This window comes from Elgaria multicarinata, chromosome 6, assembly GCF_023053635.1.
Source record: "Elgaria multicarinata webbii isolate HBS135686 ecotype San Diego chromosome 6, rElgMul1.1.pri, whole genome shotgun sequence".
Classification (NCBI taxonomy): Eukaryota; Metazoa; Chordata; class Lepidosauria; order Squamata; family Anguidae; genus Elgaria; species Elgaria multicarinata.
Window position 1 is genome coordinate 46,180,279 of NC_086176.1, and position 18,016 is coordinate 46,198,294.

The window sequence follows — 18,016 nt, forward strand, 5'->3', positions numbered from 1 at the left end:
TTGCTTCTGAGTATGTATGCATAAGATTGGGTTGCATGTCTGCTGCTCTGACAGTCTCACAAAGCAAACAATAAGGCCCTAATCTTGTTTTTAAGACCTTAAGTGCACAACCCTATGCAAGTTTAGACAGGAAAACCCCTACAATCCCCAGCATAAAGTAGGACTTTTTCTGTCTAAACATGCATAGGATTGCACCCTAAATTGTAGTAACTCTAGTCTACAAATAGCTGAATGAGCAACAGTTTAAAGCATAGATTTTAATAAAGTTTACATCTGTACAGAAGTTAACATGAACAGATTCAAAGCTACAACATGTAACAGATTGCTAATAATTTTCCCTGATAACAAAGTATATATTTGATAGCCATATTTTGCCAAGCTCACAACAAAGGAAAGAAAGACAGCTAAAAACTGTGCAACAGCATACTAAACCGAATTGTGTCAATATTATGTGTTAACAATGTATTTTCCACAGCACTACAGATTAATTGAAATAGGGGGAAATTACATTTTTTCCCCAATAAGATTCAAACCATGTTAATTAGGTTCTGGCATTAAGGTTTCCCTTTCTCAGTTAAACAGATTCAAGATTTTCTAAATGACAGTTAATATTTGTTAAAAGCATTTGTTTTGACAGATAGAAAGAAAACAACAATCCAAATTTAAATGAAAACTTCTGCTAGAAAACTTTTTGCAATATAGCTGGTCTTTGCCATTTTGCTTAGTATTTGACTTTGTCGCATCCCCGTGCCCTGCAGTGACATTATGAATTTTTCTGCGGAATTTTGATTGTGACCGTCTTGACTTCTGTATACTCGTGAAGGCCATACTCTCCCCTAGAGAGAGAGAGAGAGAGAGAGAGAGAGAGAGAGAGAGAGAGCCATAAGAATAGCTTTTACATCTTATCTGTGATTTAGCACATTAATGCTCTTGGGCTGCAGATGTCATCTGACAGTATGTTTCAACTTGTTCAGATGTCATAGTGAGCCTGAAGAGCCAGAGATGTCACAGCTGCTCTGTGGGTTGGTTGTTATGATGACACAGAGAGGCTGGGCAGTTCGCAAATGGGTGTAAAAAAATAGAACTTGAATTCTATGATCCATAAGCAACTTTTGGGATGTATCTAACAGTATCTATCTACTAGTGCTAATTACAAGGCATTAGTGGAAATCAACATTGGTGCAACGTCCATAATACTTGCGAATGCGATGGGTTTCCTGGGGAAGCCCATCGCGCTAGCAAGCACTAGAGATGTTGCACAAGTATTGGTTTCCACTAGTGCAACATACATAGCACTAGCAGTCAGACACTGTTGGAACCTTCCCTTCAAACATTAAACCACATAACTGTTGCTTTCATGCAATGGGCTTTCAAATGGGAAGTTGCTAGTATTAAACTAGTTGTGCGAAGTTGTGGTGTTTTAAAAAGCATAGATAAATAGCATTCCCTGTGTATATAAATTAGAGTGCCAGCATTTCATGTGAACGCAGAAGCTTGGGTTGTTCGTGGGTTGCTTCATCAGGCTTGAGAGGTGGCTGGCAAGAGTCGTTAAAAAACACACGAAACAAACTCAGCCACTCTACATGCCAGTACTATAAAACCGTAAAGGCATTTGGATACATGGAGGGAACGGACAAAGGAGGAGGGAAACAACCCAGGGATTAAGAAAACAACCCACAGTTTGTTCAGTCATCTGCCAGACAAGCCCTGGGTTGGGCAACAAACCTTGAGTTAGCTGAGGGTTAAATAAACTATGGGTTAAATAAACTATGGGTTAACATTATGTGTGAACAAGGTCCCTGACTGGGATCCAACTGAGATTGTTTGCTTTTTCTTTTGACTAGTATGGCAGAATCTCACATCACAAACTACTTCAAAAAGTCCCCTCAGTTTTAAAAGGGGGGTTACCATGCGGTATTGGGTGAGAGGAAGTTGGGCCTGTTGTATGGGCATGTGGAACTAGTCGCTTCATTTCTTGGAATGTGACTATGATGGCATACAATTATATTAACTTTCACCAGCTGTTTCCTATGAGAAGCCAGTACATACCATGTTTTCCCCCCTGCATTTTAAATGCCAGCTGTTTGACTCCATAGCAGGAAGAAAAAAACACCACTGGAACATTTCCAACAGTGCCAAGATCTGGACAGAGAATTGTACTCAGATCTGGTATTCAGATCTGGTAAAAACGGTCAAAGGACACCACACCGAAGAATGCGTTCATATGATCAATTTGTACATGAAGTGACATCTCCTTGCATTTCTTCCTTGTGTGGTTACTCTCAAGCCAAATGACACTGCTAAATCCAGACAGTGTGAAGAGAAACGTCGCAGAAATAAGAAGGCTGAGGTGGCATCTTGTTGTTACAGTGGACCTTATGAACTCTCCCTTAGAATTCCTGTGGGTTTCATACAGAAAAATGCCAACAAATCCCCATTTTCTTTACTTACAGCTCTCTCCCGTTTCCTGACATTTTGAATCCTCCAAAAGGACATTGAGCAGACATTATACTATAGCAGTTAACCCTGAAAAGAAAAGAGAGGGAAGTAATGGCAGCTTATTCATGGACAGAATCTCTAGGTAATAGCAGCCAGCTGGGGTTTCTTTCTGGGATTTTGTGCTATGGTTCATGTGACTGTTAGGATGGTGTTATAGCATATTTGTAATTATGCCGATGGGTTGGATCCAGAAGGGGCCATGTGGAAATTGACTTTCCACCTTTCCCTGCGAGCCTACAGAGCACCCGGAAAATGCTCCCTTGTGAAGTTGGGGGATGTGTGTGTGCTGCTGGGTGGTTGCAGTTCCCATTGTCCTCTGCAAATCTGCCCCAGGAGGTGGGAGGACCCTCTGGAGCAGCGTGGAAACAGGAATGAGTGGGAGGGGGAAATTGGCAAAAGTTACACACCCCTCTCCACTAGCAGGAGCTTTCTGAGCCGAACTCACAGCTGGTGAAAACAAACTCCGGCTTCAGCCCTGTTTTGTGGCTTGCAGGCTGCAGGATATTTGCCTTTGATCTTTTGTGCTACCCTATTTCTTCAATTCTAAGATGCACTTTTCCCCCCATATAAACGTCTCTAAAAATGGGGTGCGTCTTAGAATCGCGGGTGTGTCTCAGTTTTTTTTTTCCTGTTGGTGGTACTGGTAGTGTGCGTCTTACAATCGATGGCGTCTTACAATCGAAGAAATACGGTATGTAGGTACACAGTTTACCCTTCATACAGGTGCATAATACTGTGCAAAAAGTGCTCTGTGTGCCTACGGATCACAAAGGTCAAAAACAAGAAGAAATCCTGCAGTAATTCTTCCAAGCAAGCAGAGGTGTTGCTGGGCAGTTAAAAGATTCAGGGCCCAGGCCCACAGGACACAACTCTGCATACATTTTGTATTACCTATTAATGTCTTGGATTTATTTCTTATCCAAACCACTATCAAAATAAAATTCTTCAATTCATTTTCACCCTGCCCCAGATCACGCCAAATTAATACTTCCTTTTCATTTACAATTAATTCGCAATCTCTCACTCTCCCCTCCCTGGAACTTCTCTTTCTTTCCCTTCTAGAGGAAAATTGTCCCCCATGACCAGCTGGTCAAGGAGTCACCGCTCCTGGAGATTCACGTTTTTGGCTGGGGATCCAAGTCAATCCTTTTTTGGAGGACTTAAAAGTCTTTTTGAAATATGAGGAATAAACTCAACAAATCTTCCTCTTTCTCCAACCATAAGCAACATTAAGCTGTTGCGATATTCTGACTCTGACGAAACAGTTGTGAAACAGGTAGAAAAAACTGGAGGCCTGTAGCTTAATCATTCAGTTATCACTCTGTTATTGTAAACCGTTTGAGTTTGGTTATTGTTAACAAGTTGTTCAGTTTCGTTAAGTACTTATATTTGATTATTGCAAAATAATTTGTGGCTTATACAATAAATTATATAAAATGTTTGTTCACTTATGATAAATTTATATAAAATGCTTGTTTACCACCCCAGTTGCTTTGATATCATTTAATATTTAACAGTTGTGTGCTGATTAGCACTGTTCTATTCTGACTGAAACCCAGAATGCATTCACAGCCCCACCAAAATCAGAGCCACCAGCCTCCATTGCTGGGAGGGGAGAATTAACCCTTCACAGCTGGATCTCCAGGGAATTCCCTCTATGCATGCCAATTACACTGAAGAAAAAAACCTATTTGGCACCCAGGGAAGATTTTTAAAATAAAATGAATTGCCCTTCAAAGTGGGTGGGGAAGGCAAGGCGTTCCAGCATGTTAACCCTTCCCCACCAGTTGCAATCACCCTGTGCCAGACAAGTCAACTAAAATAAATCCTGCATTGTCATCACTGACCTCTCAGGTGCCTGGGAAATAGATCTGGGGTCCTGGGTATTAGATTTGGCCCCCTGAGAAATAGATCTGGGGCCCAGGCCCAGCAAGACCTCCCTCTGCAGTTAGTTAGGACTGAAGAGCAGCATCAAGGATACATACCAGACAGTTCCAGCCTGAAGGGCAGCTGCAAATGTCAGAGCTTTATCAATGTCTTTGGTAAACACTGCAGCTGCTAGACCATAGTGAGTATTGTTTGCTCTCTTGATCACTTCATCTATAGTTTTGAACTTCATGATCTGTTGGACTGGCCCAAATATCTGTTGCAGAGCAAAAGAAACTATTAATCACCGTGAGGAAGAAATCAGTGGGAAACATCAGCACCACGGGAGGCCCGGCAGAATGCTGGTCATCTCCCCCACCCCTCCTAAAGTATACTTTTCCTGTAACGTAAGTCCTCAGGTATTATTCTCACATGTGACAAACTCAGTGGCCTTTGGCCAAGACACTTCTCTGTGGTTTCTGTGGTTGACACGGGGCCTGTTTGGGCACAAATTCTTCCTTGTCTGTTGTACAGGTGGTAAAAACAGGCACCCATTTCAGACTTGCCTGTTCCCTCCCAATCACATTTATTTAAAGGGGATTGGATCTCCCTAGCCCCATTGAATGGGACTCTACATAGCATGTTTTAAAGAGATTCCAGATTAAAATAAATGTTGAGTTTTGTGTCATAGTCTTTGCTTTCAGAGGGTTCAGTGGAGGTCAACAAAACCGGCCAGTAGTATGGAAAACAAGTCCTAGGAGGAAAGGTTGAAGGGACTGGGAATGTTTAGCCTGGAGAAGAGAAGACTGAATTGGTAATCCACGTTCTACTTTGTTGCTCTTTTTATAAAGAGGTTAGAGAGAAATTATTGCTCAAAACCAGATTACAAATTAATGCACTCCTTCATTGCTTCAGGGCAACAGAGGACGGAGACACAATTGAGGCTTTTGCTAAACTCTTTCTGAACACTATGAGTATAAGGACTCTCCAGAATTGATTTTGTTGCATATTTCTCAAATCTGTATGTAATTTCTCCCTACCTTTTTGTATGTGTAAAGTCGGATCAGTGACCGTAATAAAATTGACGATTTAGCTTGCCCAGGTAATTCATTTGCTTTCTGACCATTTAACCTTTGGTTTGGCTTTCTGGAACTTGTAAAGACCACTTTTCATGCGCCATTTGCTTTCTGTTTTTCCCCCATTGATCACATTTCCCCCCTTCCCTTTCTTCAATTAAGCCCTGCACATGAGTGACTGTTTGCATGAAAACATATGTTTTAAATGCTGAGCATGTTGTCATGTTGGTAATGGTGATCCAGAGAATGAAGAGCACGTGGGAGCTGAAGCAAGGGGGAACTAGGTGGGCTCTGGCAAGCCCTGTCAGTGGTAAGATTCGAAAAATGGAAGCTGCCAAAGAGTGCTGATGGGTTCATGCACACAACCCTATGCTCAAAACTGGGGGGGGGGGGGAGAAGTGTGCTACTTCAGTACACATGACTGCTCTTACACACAGCTTAGCTGAAGGGCGAAGTGGGGGGGGGGGAAGCACTGACAAATTGAATAAGTGAAAAGCTGCAGCAAGAGCAAGCTGTGCATGTGCCAGCTCTGAAATTAATTATAGAAATTCTACTATGAGCAGCCAGAAGATAGGCAGAGCAGAACACCAGGCACAGCCAATCCATGGAAGGCTTACAAAATGCAAAGGGGAGAAATGTGGGGGAAGGCAGCGGTAGATAGGTCCGCACGGATTTTGTTAAATCCCTTCCGTCTGTGTTTGATGGATTGTCAGACTGATGGAATGGGAATTTTCTTTTTCAAGCATGTAGGAGAATTTTATTCCACTTAGCAAGCCTGCATTAGTGCAAGTGCAAATTTGTGCAAATCTCCCCCCAAGTTAAAAAAAAATGGTTCGCAAGTCTGCATAATCCGTGCAACTTGGAAAAAGACAGCCGGCTGCAGAATCTACAGATTAGATTCATAGAAATCCAAACTTATTTGAATCCATTGCAGGTTTTCCTGACATCCCTAGCGATAGAGCACTAGGAGTACCAAAGGTCTCTCCAGGTAGAACTGGGAAAGTCCCCTATCTAAAGCCCTGCAGAACCACCCCAGTCAGTGTTTACTGGTATCCTGCAGATGTTTTGGGCTACAACTCCCATAAGCCCTAGCTAACATGGACAATGGGAGCTGTAGTCCAAAACATCTGCAGGGCACCAGTAGGCTGCCTACTCCTAGTGTAGACAATATTAAACAAGAAAGACCAATGGGTCTGACTCTGTATAAGGCAGCTTTCTGTGTTGTAGGTATGCCTACGTGATGTACCGAGCAACATGTAGCCTGATGATCATATGAGCTGTCGCACTGAAAGAACAATTCATCAGATCAAGCTATAGCCCAAAGGGGCACAAGAAGTCTCTTTCCATTGGTGATGGGATTCAACTCTGCCCCACTGTAGGCATGGGAACAGCCATTAGTGCTTCAGCAGCAACTGGTGTTTCAGGGCTAGGAGAAAGTTGCCCATGCAAAGCTCCTTCACTGAGGCAGAGATCCTCCTAGCACCTTTGGCCTTTAGGACAGAGGTGCAAAACATCTGGCCCTCCAGGAATTTGTTGAACAATAGACCCTCACCATTGTCTATGTTGGCTAAGGCCAGGGGGACCTGGAGTTCATAAACATCTAGAAGGCTACACGGTCTCTACCCCTTCTTTAGGAGCCAGGAAGGCTGGTGTAAAACATGTGCTGACTGACTTAGGCCTTAGCTAGACCTACCTGATAGTCCGCGACGGAGGAGGGAAGATCTTGTGTTGTGATTAACATGTGATCCCTCCTCCGTTTACACGTGCGGTGCAACGACCTCAGGAAGAGAGGCATTGCGTCCGCCATTTTTATTTTTAAAGAAGATGGTGCGCTAAAGGTAGTGGGTTTTTTTTTTTTAAAAAAAAACTTAATTTCCCCGCTCCCCCCACCCTACCCCGATGGACGCAGCTCCCAGCTCCATGTGAGGAATCGCTCGGAGCCGGGTCAAACCGTGGCAGGGGGCCACACATTCCGCGGTCTTGGGCTCAGCCTGGGGCTGCGGAAAAAGCGGGCCCAAAGGGGAGGGCTTTATCCTGGGGCAAGGGAGGGATCATTCCTTCCTGATCCTGGGATCCCCTGTGTGTCATGTGAACGCACAGGGACGATCTTGGGGTTCGCCCCGTGATAAAGCCCAGTCTAGCTAAGGCCTAAGTGTAACAACAATGGCAGAGGTTGGGTTTTTTTAGGCAAGCAAGGCCGTGATGGTGAATTATTCCAGTAACTGCTTGAGCAGCAAGCAGGAATTCTGTTTTCTCTAATGACTCTGCATGCACACGTTGCCTGGAAGCTGACTGAATGCTGGACCAAGAAGGCCAAGGTTCATGAGTATCTCCTCGTGGGGCTGCTGCAAGCATCGCTAGCAGACACTGTAAAAAGTCTTTCTGAATCCATATGACAATGGAATAAAAGTAGAACATTTGTGCAGACTATTCATTTTCATAAGCCGTTTAAAAATTAAAAGGACATTCATGTTTTCTTCTCATAAATGTTTATGACTTGTTTTTTTAATCACCATGAGTCGCTGCATAAGCGAGGAAGTAAAGAAAAAACCCACATTCTTTTTATTATTATTAATATTATTAATATTTATACAGCACCATCAAGTTTTCATGGTGCTGTACAGAACAAATGTTTGTTTGAACTATTATTACGAGATGTAGTTTAATGATGAGTTCTCGTAGGCCCTTTGAGAGACTCCTTTTTGTTTTTCATTTGTTTTTAGGGGGGAAAGCAGGGTAATGATCTTTTTCAAAAATGATAAACAACATAGTTTATGATTGCAGAAAAGACCTGAGATTATGCATTAGTGCTGACGTATCCTATTTAGTTGAGGCAAACTAACATGTATATTTTAAAAACGCTTTTAGTTAAAGAGGCCTAGATTAGATAATCATCATCATCATCTTCATCATCATCATCTGCATATTCAATTTTTAAAAATGCACATCTTGTGCAGCTATTGAAACACAGCATCGCGTGAAAACACAGAGGGTCCTGCCTTCGCTTACCTCCTCTTTGGCAATGCGCATGTCGTCTGTAACGTTGGAGAAAACCGTAGGCTGGATGAAGAAGCCTTTGTCTCCCCACGGGCCTCCTCCGCATTCCAGCTTGGCTCCCTCTTTTTTCCCACTCTCAATTAGCGTGAGGATTCTATCATACTGCTCCTTATCAATCTAAACAGAAAACATTGCACCGATAAGTCACTCCCCAGCCGCTCGTTTGGCCTTAAGATTAACAAAGCAGAAACAAACTCTTTACCAGCGAGAGATGGAGCAACAACTTGCCTTTGAGATGTTGGATCATTGCCAATTTCCCCCCTGAAGTTCAGTAATTAGGATTTTAAGCGCCAAAGAAGTTTACTCCCCCCCACTACCACCCAAAAAAACCACAGTGCTGCCTTATAAAGTCTCAGTGTTCTCATGGGCCAAGGGCTTCCTTAAATTCCCTTCGCTCATCAAGTGCTTTAACTCGGTGGGTTACCTTTTGAAGTACAACTTCTCCATTTGCATGGATGCCACTCTCAGACCAATTACTCTGGAGAAGTCACACTGACTTCAGAACTTAGGAAACTGATTTCCATCCTGCAGTTATAGGCAGCAGTTAACAAGAGCCAGCCAGTAAAACAGTTTAATAAGCTGATTAGAGAGAGAAAGCTGAAGTTTAATTTGCACAGGATCACCACTTGGGGCATTTCCTGCACCAAAGGAACTGGCAGGCTCATTATCCAAGGGGGCTCAGCAATTGAGTTGCAGAATCTGGGGATTCCAATTGCAGAATTCTCGGCCTGGTTTGGTAGTAGGCTTTGGGTTTTTTTGGTGTGGAGATCCAGATCTTTTACATTTAGTCTGTCAGAAAGCATAACGGTTTCCGCCCTTGCATGGGATTACTGAAGACGTTACTGAAGGCTGTTATTCGGCAGCACCGATTTAGGACAGGAGGCCTGATTTCCAACTCTACCAGGAGTAGCTTAAAATGTCATGGCTACCAGGTGGAGCTGACTGTGGCAATGGTTCCACTTTCCACACAAACGGCCCAGATTACAGGGAGGGCCTACACAGTCCGTGAAACACAAAGGAAGTAAGGCAGGTGGCTACCAGGCTACCAAGAGGAGGGCCTTTTCTGCTGTGGCACCCCGGCTGTGGAATGAGCTCCCTAAGACGGTTCGCTTGGCACCTACATTATATTATTTTAGATGCCAGGTGAAGACCTTTTTATTCTCCCAATATTTTAATAGTCTATAAATTAATTTTAACTTTGCTGTTTTAAATTTGTATTTTAAATTTGTATTTTTGCACTGCTGCTGTTTTTATCTTGGTTGTGCTTTTATATTGTATTTTATATTATGATTTTATGCTATTGTTTTGTTTTGAATTGTCTTAAATTTGTAAACCGCCCAGAGAGCTTCGGCTATTGGGCGGTATAGAAATGCAATAAATAAATAAATAAATAAATAAAAGTGTGATGTCTCTCTGTATGACTACTTCAGAATGGCACTCCATGGAGCCGCCTGCATATAGCCCCATGCTTACTGCCATTTTGTAGGATCCTATGCACGAGCCTTCCCTAACCTGGGGCCTTCCAAACGTGTTCAACTACAACACCTATCACCCCCAGGAAGAATGGTTGGCTGGGGGATGGTAGTTGTAGTCCAACAGATCTGGAGTGACAGGTTGGGGAAGGGTGGTGCACTCCACCGGTGACTTTCAGATAGAACAGGCCCAAGCCCGCTACTTCCACACCTGGACATGGGCATTTCCTGTTCCCCAAACCCTAAAAGATGTCTTGCTTCATAACTGGCTCTCCAGCTTCGGTAGTTGAAGCCTAGGAAACATAGGCCCAATTTTTTCAAAGAGTTGGGAATGTTACTTCATTAATGGTTCCTGGTTAAACCACAGGAGTAGCTGACCCTCCTGATACTGCCACAAACAGCTCTCTGGGCGGTTTTGTGAACCGCCCAGAGAGCTCCGGCTATTGGGCGGTATAGAAATGTAATAAATAAATAAATAATAAATAAATAAACAGAGTTGTAGGAGAATAGCTTCTATTTCTATTTTGTAGGCTGAGGAGCTGGTTCAGTGTGAGGAGAACTGGGGTCAGTTTGGCATTTCAAATTGAGGCTGGAGCATGTGGGACACTTTGCCAAAGGATCACGCCTTGGGTTGGGACTCTGTACCCTCCCTGCAGGGTTGGGCTGAGGAGTCAGACTGAAGGGTGTGGCAGAATCATCGCTTAGAAAGGCTGGCTGAAGCCAGTTCCCTGAAGGCAGCCAAGGCAGGTGTAGTAGGTGTGGGGAGGAAAACCAAGAAGGGGAGCTTAGCAGGACCAGGAAATAAGGGAAGTGTTAAGAGGGAGCAGAACAGGGACGTGAGTTGCATGTGACAAAATTTTGATGCAAAAGGCGATTGCCAGAAAGGACAACTTCTACAGCAGGGGTGTTGACTGAGGCCTGCGGGCCTATCTCAGCCTGCCTGAGATCCCAATCTGCCCTCTGGGGTTCCCATACAGACGGCCCCTGGTACCACCTCCTTTCTTCCAACCACCCATCATTGGGTAGTTCCCCAGCATTGAAATGCCTCTCCAAAGGCATAATAATAATAATAATAATAATAATAATAATAATAATAATAATAATAATAATTTCTTACCCGCTTCTCCAGTCTGATCAAGATGGGGAACAACAGTAAGTATAAAATACAGTTATGGGCGGCAAGAGCATCATTTTTGATAATTTGGGGCCTGCAGTATTATGCCTTTGGCTCTGCCCTATTTTGCCTTTGGACAAATCCATCAATGGAATGCAGCTCCCAGCCCCCTGGGAGCTTCTCTGAAATTGAATTCTACCCTTGGGCTGAAAGAGATTCAGCATCCCTACTGTAGGACAGGACAGGAAAGGGCAGGAATCAATCACATTGGGAAGGGGTTGCAAAGACAGCTACTTTGTTCTGGAAGCCATGTGGTTTTCCATGTGGACTCTGCCTTCATGGCTCCGCATTGGCACCGCTCTGCCACCAAACTCCTCAGTATTGCTGCTGTGGAGTGGCAGAGAGTGATCCCCACTGGAGGCAGCAGTGTGGCTTTCAGGCAGCCATTTGGCTTTCTGGGCCAGCGCCCTGCCTGGCTTCTGACGACCAGGTCGCCTTCCACCCGGGAACGCCTCCGGCGCGACGCTGGAGAGAGGACAGACTGCGGAAGAGCCATAGTGTCCTCGTGCTGGCAGGAAAAGTCGGGGTAACTATTTTAACTGTTTTTACTGCTTTTAAATTATATATTGTTTTAACTTGGATCATGGTTTAATTTGTTTTTAACTGTGCATATTTATTGTTTTATACTGTATGTTTTTATCTGTACGCCGCTCTGAGATCTTAATGATATAGGGCGGGATATAAATGTTTGAAATAAATAAATAAGTCCCCAATGTTTTCAGCATGCAGCTTTGCAGGAAAGCCCTGTGGGGCTGCAAGGTCAGTGCTGCATTGTATAACCACTGCAGCACCACTGTGCACCCCCCGTGGGGCTTTTAAACTGTATAGACAGAGCTCCTGCAGTGGCTCAAGGAGCAAAGCTCCAACCCAGCTCCTAGGAGGCCTGTTCTTTGAGTCCAACTGTGGCTGTGATACCCCACTCCTAACAACAACAACAACAACAAATTATTACTGGAACTTACCTGCGGGCCTTGGTGTACTCCAGGTGTCAGAGGATTGCCAAGCACATTTTTCTTAGCTCTCTCCACACTCCTGCGCACAAATTCATCGTAGATCTTCTCCTCTACAAAAATCCTCGATCCAGCGATGCAGCACTGCCCCTGATGGTGAAACAGGCCAATGTGGGCAAACTCCACTGCACTGTCCACTGCAAAAGAAGCACATCCACAGTAAGGTCTACATGATGTGTCTTGGTCCAGGTTAATTTTTACATAGCTGTAAAGAAAGAATAGCGGTGGTTTTAATGCAGGAGCATCTCTCTGATCTTCCACTGGCTCAGAGCTCCCTGAAGTTTAGCTTTGCAAAACAGGACTCATGTGACTGCTTTTAAGAAAAAGAAATCAGAGAGAGAGAGAGAGAGAGAGAGAGAGAGAGAGAGAGAGAGAGAGAGAGAGATGGAGATGCCACTCACAATCAGCATCCGCAAATATGATATTGGGGCTTTTCCCTCCAAGTTCCAAGGTGACCCTCTTCAGATTGCTCTTTCCAGCAGCCTCTTTGATCATCTTGCCAACCTGAAAGAGAGCACAAATGAAACATTTGCAGAGGAAACAAACAGAAATTGTGGGGAAGTATTCTCATCCCAAAGAGGATCCAGCTGACCTTTGACAGTTTTCACTGCACTGGTGTGTGTGTGTGTGTGTGTGTGTGTGTGTGTGTGTGTGTGTGTGTGAGAGAGAGAGAGAGAGAGAGAGAGAGAGAGAGAGAGAGAGAGAGAGAGATAATGGATATGTGAATGGATATGTGAATGGGGGCAATGTGTGCATGTGTGTGTGAGTGTGAAGTGGCCACGCCCACTTTGGCCCCCAGCCCCAAGCACTGCTGACATACAGCCCCTGACACCATACCCTCAAGGGAAAGCTGGCTTCAGGGGAAAACCGCTTCCATGCCTGATCTTCACCATCCTCCATCTTCACCTGTACCCGCTGCCAAATCTCCCTCTGTGAGTGAAATACTCTTCACTCACTGTCCCCAGAGAGCTTCGCACAGATCACTCTTTCCCCTCCGCCATCCATTAGCAGTGAGGAAAAAGCAACCTGTATCAGGATTGCAGGTCAATCATAGATGTGTGTGCATGTGGCCCTTGGGACCAAAAAGGTTGTCCTATGGTATAGAGGACTAACTGTAAGTTCAGTGGTAGAACACCTGCTTTGCATGCAGAAGATCTTCAATTGAGTCCTCTGCATTTCCAAACAACAAAGGCATCTCATAATGGACTATGTAGAACCTTGAGGGCCATTGCTGTTCATGATAGACAGTACCAAGCTAGATGGATAAATAGTCTTCCCTGATAAGACAACCTCCTATGACTAGCAATTGCTTAATGGAGGAGAGGGATATATTTCAAAACACATGTCTTCTGGAGGTAGAAGTCACTCTGCAAGCTTCCAGAAATTCCTTGCAGAATATGTCAAGAATCCTCATCATAAAATGGTGGCTCCAGAGAAACCAACAGGAGCCCTGCCCTTGAAATTGCTCACAACACTCATCTCCTGACAGTGGACGAGTTGTCTCTGTTGTCTTAGGCCCCTTTCATTCATGCAGCAATATAGGAGCTGCTTCCCCATGATGGGATCCCACACCACGTCTGAAGCAGAAACCAACACCCCATGACGTACCTCTCATCCCACCCATGTCACAGCAGCACAGGATAACAAGGCCCACACCAGTGTGTGTGTGTGTGTATGTAGGTAGGTAGGTATGTATGTGAAAGTGGAGGGCCCACCACCCATCTTCTTCAGCTGCGATTCAATGCTAGGAATCTAATTATTACTCCAGGGAAGGTGGTGGGAGTGCAACAGCTGGCTGGAGCCTAACAGTAGCTTCCGAGGCTAAAATGTGGACAAAGTCCATATAAACATTTCTGTCAAGTACCCCTCACAATGAGGAACAATGTTCTTTTTCAAAAGCTGTAAAACATGGGGACAGAATGATGTGCCACCTCTCTTTGTAGGATGCAAGATTTCTAACTTCTTGTCTAAAAATACAGTTGAAATGAAAAATAAGAATAAAACTGCCAAAATCTGTATAGCATAATATTATATGAAATGCTATACAGTATGGAATATCGTACATATGTAATACTAGATGCAATAAAGTGTGATTTTTTTTAAAAGGAATAAAAATGGGGACTTATATTTGATATATTATGCAGGGAGAAGTGTCACACTAACTTGAAACGCAATCTTCTGCCCTCCCCGTAGCTTTGGCAATAGCGTCGTTCCCATTTTATATCAATTTTATCTCCTGAAATTCCCCTGTTTGAAGGGATATTCCTTCAATTCAAGCAAGGTATGGATGTATTTGAGGTGGCTATTCACAGCAAATCATTAAAGTGACATTGTTTAACGAGTTCCTGGCCAGAAAAAGTTAACATCGTTATACAAAGCAAAGTTAGAGGCTAAATCATTTGTCAGAATTGCGGGATTCAGGGATGTTCTGTTTACAACTATTCTCAGTGTTAGGGAAATACCTCAGTAGAGCCTGTGAACGCCACTTTATCTACGTCCATGTGATGGGAAATGGCCGCTCCAGCAGTGGGTCCATACCCTGGCACAATATTCACTACTCCAGGTGGAAATCCTGCCTGAACACAAGAGGGAAAAGAACACCATTTTATTTTTCAGTCATACAGTTTCTCTCATTTTTGTTCTTTGTATTTTCTTCCCACCATTTTTAAAAGCAGCTCAAGATAGTGTATGGTTCCTTTCTTTAAACCATACAATAAATGATGGGTTAGGTTAGGTTAAGAGATCGTGACCACTCCAAGGTCACACAGCAAGCTTTGAGGATGAGCAGGGATTCGAACCTAGGTCTAACCAGTCTGTGTTCAGCATTCCAGCCACAGCACCATGCTGACTAACCAGTGCGAATCAGTGGAAGCTGGTGACTCCAATGTCAGTGGAGCAGTGAAAACGAACGTACTCGTATTTTGGACCCCGCCTCCTTTGCATTCCACCCCACCCAGCTCTAGAAAGCAGCCCCCAGGAGAAGAGTCTTCAATGTGGTTGCCACCTTTCCGTGGGACTCCCTTCCCCTGGAGGTCAGGCACGCAATAACACTGTGCTTCTGGAGCCTCCTGAAAACAGCTCTATTCCAGGAAACATTCCTTGAATGATAGCCATGGTTTTTATTGGCATTCTCCTCCTTCTTTTTTTTTAAAGTATAATTTTAAAGGTTTTTAATTTTTGTATCTTTTGCTGTTTTAATTTGTATGTTCGCTGCTCTGGAACCTTTCAGATATGTAGCAGTATATAAATTTGGTAAATAATAATAAAATAAAATAAATGGAATTCAGCCTTTGGGTGGAAAGAGGTTCAACGGCCCTGGTTTCAACTAATCCTACACTTCACACCTTGGATAGCTCTTTTAGATTTCTGACTGAAAACCCAGTGTGGATTCTCCACCCCACCGATATCGGGACCTCCAGCCTCCACTGGTGTGAGCGTGTTCCGGTTTCACAGCCTGCTATAAAATTCTTGAAGGCTCTAAAACACACATGAAATGTTCTCACAGAGTTGTGTCCCATCAGGTGACGAACTGGTTTTTTACTTTTTTTAATGGGAGGAGCACCATGCTATTACTTAACACCCAAAGCTCTGATTCATACATCACCATTTCAGGCACATGTGCCAGTAACAACTGGTCTGATCCCTTCCTGCACCAGTAACTTCTGTAAACAGGATGCATGAGGAGCAGGTCACATCCCACACTTGCAGCAGCAGCAGCAAGGTGACCCAACACCTGGAAGTTACCATGTCATTTAGCTGTTCAGTTCTGGACTTCCTGTTCACAGAAGTTATAACTTCTTGGCAAAGCCTGGGACAAGGAACTCCTACACTGCTCCAACAGTCACACATGTATCAGGCTTGAGAGTGGTTCTGTTGTGAACTCCATTAAAAGAACAGGGATTGCTAGCAGATTGCATCATCATCATCACGTGTTCAGAGGAGGGCAACCAGGATGATCAGGGGTCTGGAAACAAAGCCCTATGAAGAGAGACTGAAAGAACTGGGCATGTTTAGCCTGGAGAAGAGAAGATGGAGGGGAGATATGATAGCACCCTTCAAATACTTAAAAGGTTGTCACACAGAGGAGGGCCAGGATCTCTTCTCGATCCTCCCAGAGTGCAGGACACGGAATAACGGGCTCAATTTAAAGGAAGCCAGATTCCAGCTGGACATCAGGAAAAACTTCCTGACTGTTAGAGCAGTACGACAATGGGATCAGTTACCTAGGGAGGTTGTGGGCTCTCCCACACTAGAGGCCTTCAAGAGGCAGCTGGACAAGCATCTGTCAGGGATGCTTTAGGGTGGATTCCTGCATTGAGCAGGGGGTTGGACTCGATGGCCTTGTAGGCCCCTTCCAACTCTGCTATTCTATGATTCTATGATTATTATTATTATTTCCTGCTTTTTCCCAAGTACTTGGACTCAAGGCGGTTTACAAGAATAAAACATGTACAATTGAAACATATAAATATAAATTTACAGAAGTTAAAATAGAATTAAACCTGCACTAAAAATTAAAAAAATGTTTGTTTATTTTTTTTAAAAAAAACAGTAACAGATTAAAAGTGTGTGGGGGGGAGGGATCCAATACATTAACACAGATCCAGAGTAGCTCCGAAAGCCTGACGAAACAAAACGGTTTTTGCTTGCCTCCAAAAGTGTAACACAGAGGGACCCAGCCTAGCCTCCCTGGGAAGGGAGTTCCAGAGCCTTGGAGCAGCCACCGAGAAGGCCCTCTCCCACATACCCATCAGGCATGTCTGGGATGTTGGTGGGACTGAGGGAAAGGCCTCCCCAGAAGATCTCAGAGCACGGGCAATATCATATGGGAGAATATGGTCTTTCAGATAACCTGGACCCGAGCTACCTGCCTCCTTCTCCGCATGTTGTCTGTCACAAAATCTCTTATCTGTTTACAATTTCAGGCTGTTTTATTGGGATAGGATTTAACACCCTGGCATGCAATGTTCTTAGGTATGATGTAATCTAATGCAGCCCTGTCGACACATCAGTTATGCCTTGAAGCTGACTAAGTCCATGGGTGTAAGCTAAATTTGGTGAAGAAAACCAAGTTGTTTAACTTGTTTGTGGATCTGTTTGACAATGATGAGCTCAAATGCCCTGATGCTGGCTGCTATCAAAGTCTCCCATGGATCGTTGCACTCTCTGTCCATCTCTATCAGAGAGAGAGAGAGAGAGAGAGAGAGAGAGAGAGAGGGAGAGAGAAGTGGGCTCTTTAGCTGCACTGTGAGGATTCTGCTCATTTGTTTGCTGAAGAGATGGCTGGGAGTGGGTTGTGGCTGGGAGGCTGAGAAAGTAACAAAGGTGTTGAAGGTTCACCGGTGTTTGAGAAACACTTTGATAGCATTGAGAGCTGGAACATTCTAGATCAGACTGGAACAGATTGGACTATGATCAGACCAATTCACAAACCAGCTCAACTGGAGCACTTGGGATTAGTTTAAACGAGGGGTGTTGAATTCCATTTCGGAGAAGCTCTCACGGGTAGGGGAGGGTCTGTATTCTGGCGGTGGATGCGGCTGAAGGCAAGAGAGGCAGGGCTCCAAATCCCAGCACATTTTCACATAAAGCTCTTCCTTCTAGTAACAAAGAGTTTCTCCACATTCAGCAAAAATCCCACAACCTTATGGGGGCTTCTTCTTCTGGAGTCGTAGGCCGTTGCTAGATGAGGGTTTAGCCTGGGCTGATACCCAGGTTCACCCCTGTGTGTCCAGATGATGCACAGGGGATCCCGGGGACAGCCCGGGCTAAACCCTCCGTTGGCCTCGCTTTGTGGCCTGGTATTTCCGCAGTCCCGGGCGGAAGATGTAGCTGGTTCCGTGGCTTACTCGCAAGTAGCCG

The 18,016-nt window shown here is 44.3% G+C and overlaps 1 protein-coding gene across 1 annotated transcript in view; it reads right to left on the reverse strand.

Moving 5' to 3' along the window:
- Positions 1–237: 237 nt before the first annotated feature.
- ALDH1A1 (aldehyde dehydrogenase 1 family member A1) overlaps positions 238–18,016 on the reverse strand; it is a 45,386-nt gene continuing 27,607 nt past the window's right edge. The window contains exons 7-13 of the mRNA XM_063129342.1: positions 14,617–14,730; positions 12,556–12,658; positions 12,107–12,291; positions 8,451–8,615; positions 4,485–4,642; positions 2,452–2,526; positions 238–836 (exon numbers count right to left, since the gene is read on the reverse strand). Of these exons, the coding sequence (XP_062985412.1) occupies positions 764–836; positions 2,452–2,526; positions 4,485–4,642; positions 8,451–8,615; positions 12,107–12,291; positions 12,556–12,658; positions 14,617–14,730 (873 nt within the window). The 3' untranslated portion in view covers positions 238–763. The remainder of the gene's footprint in view (positions 837–2,451; positions 2,527–4,484; positions 4,643–8,450; positions 8,616–12,106; positions 12,292–12,555; positions 12,659–14,616; positions 14,731–18,016) is intronic.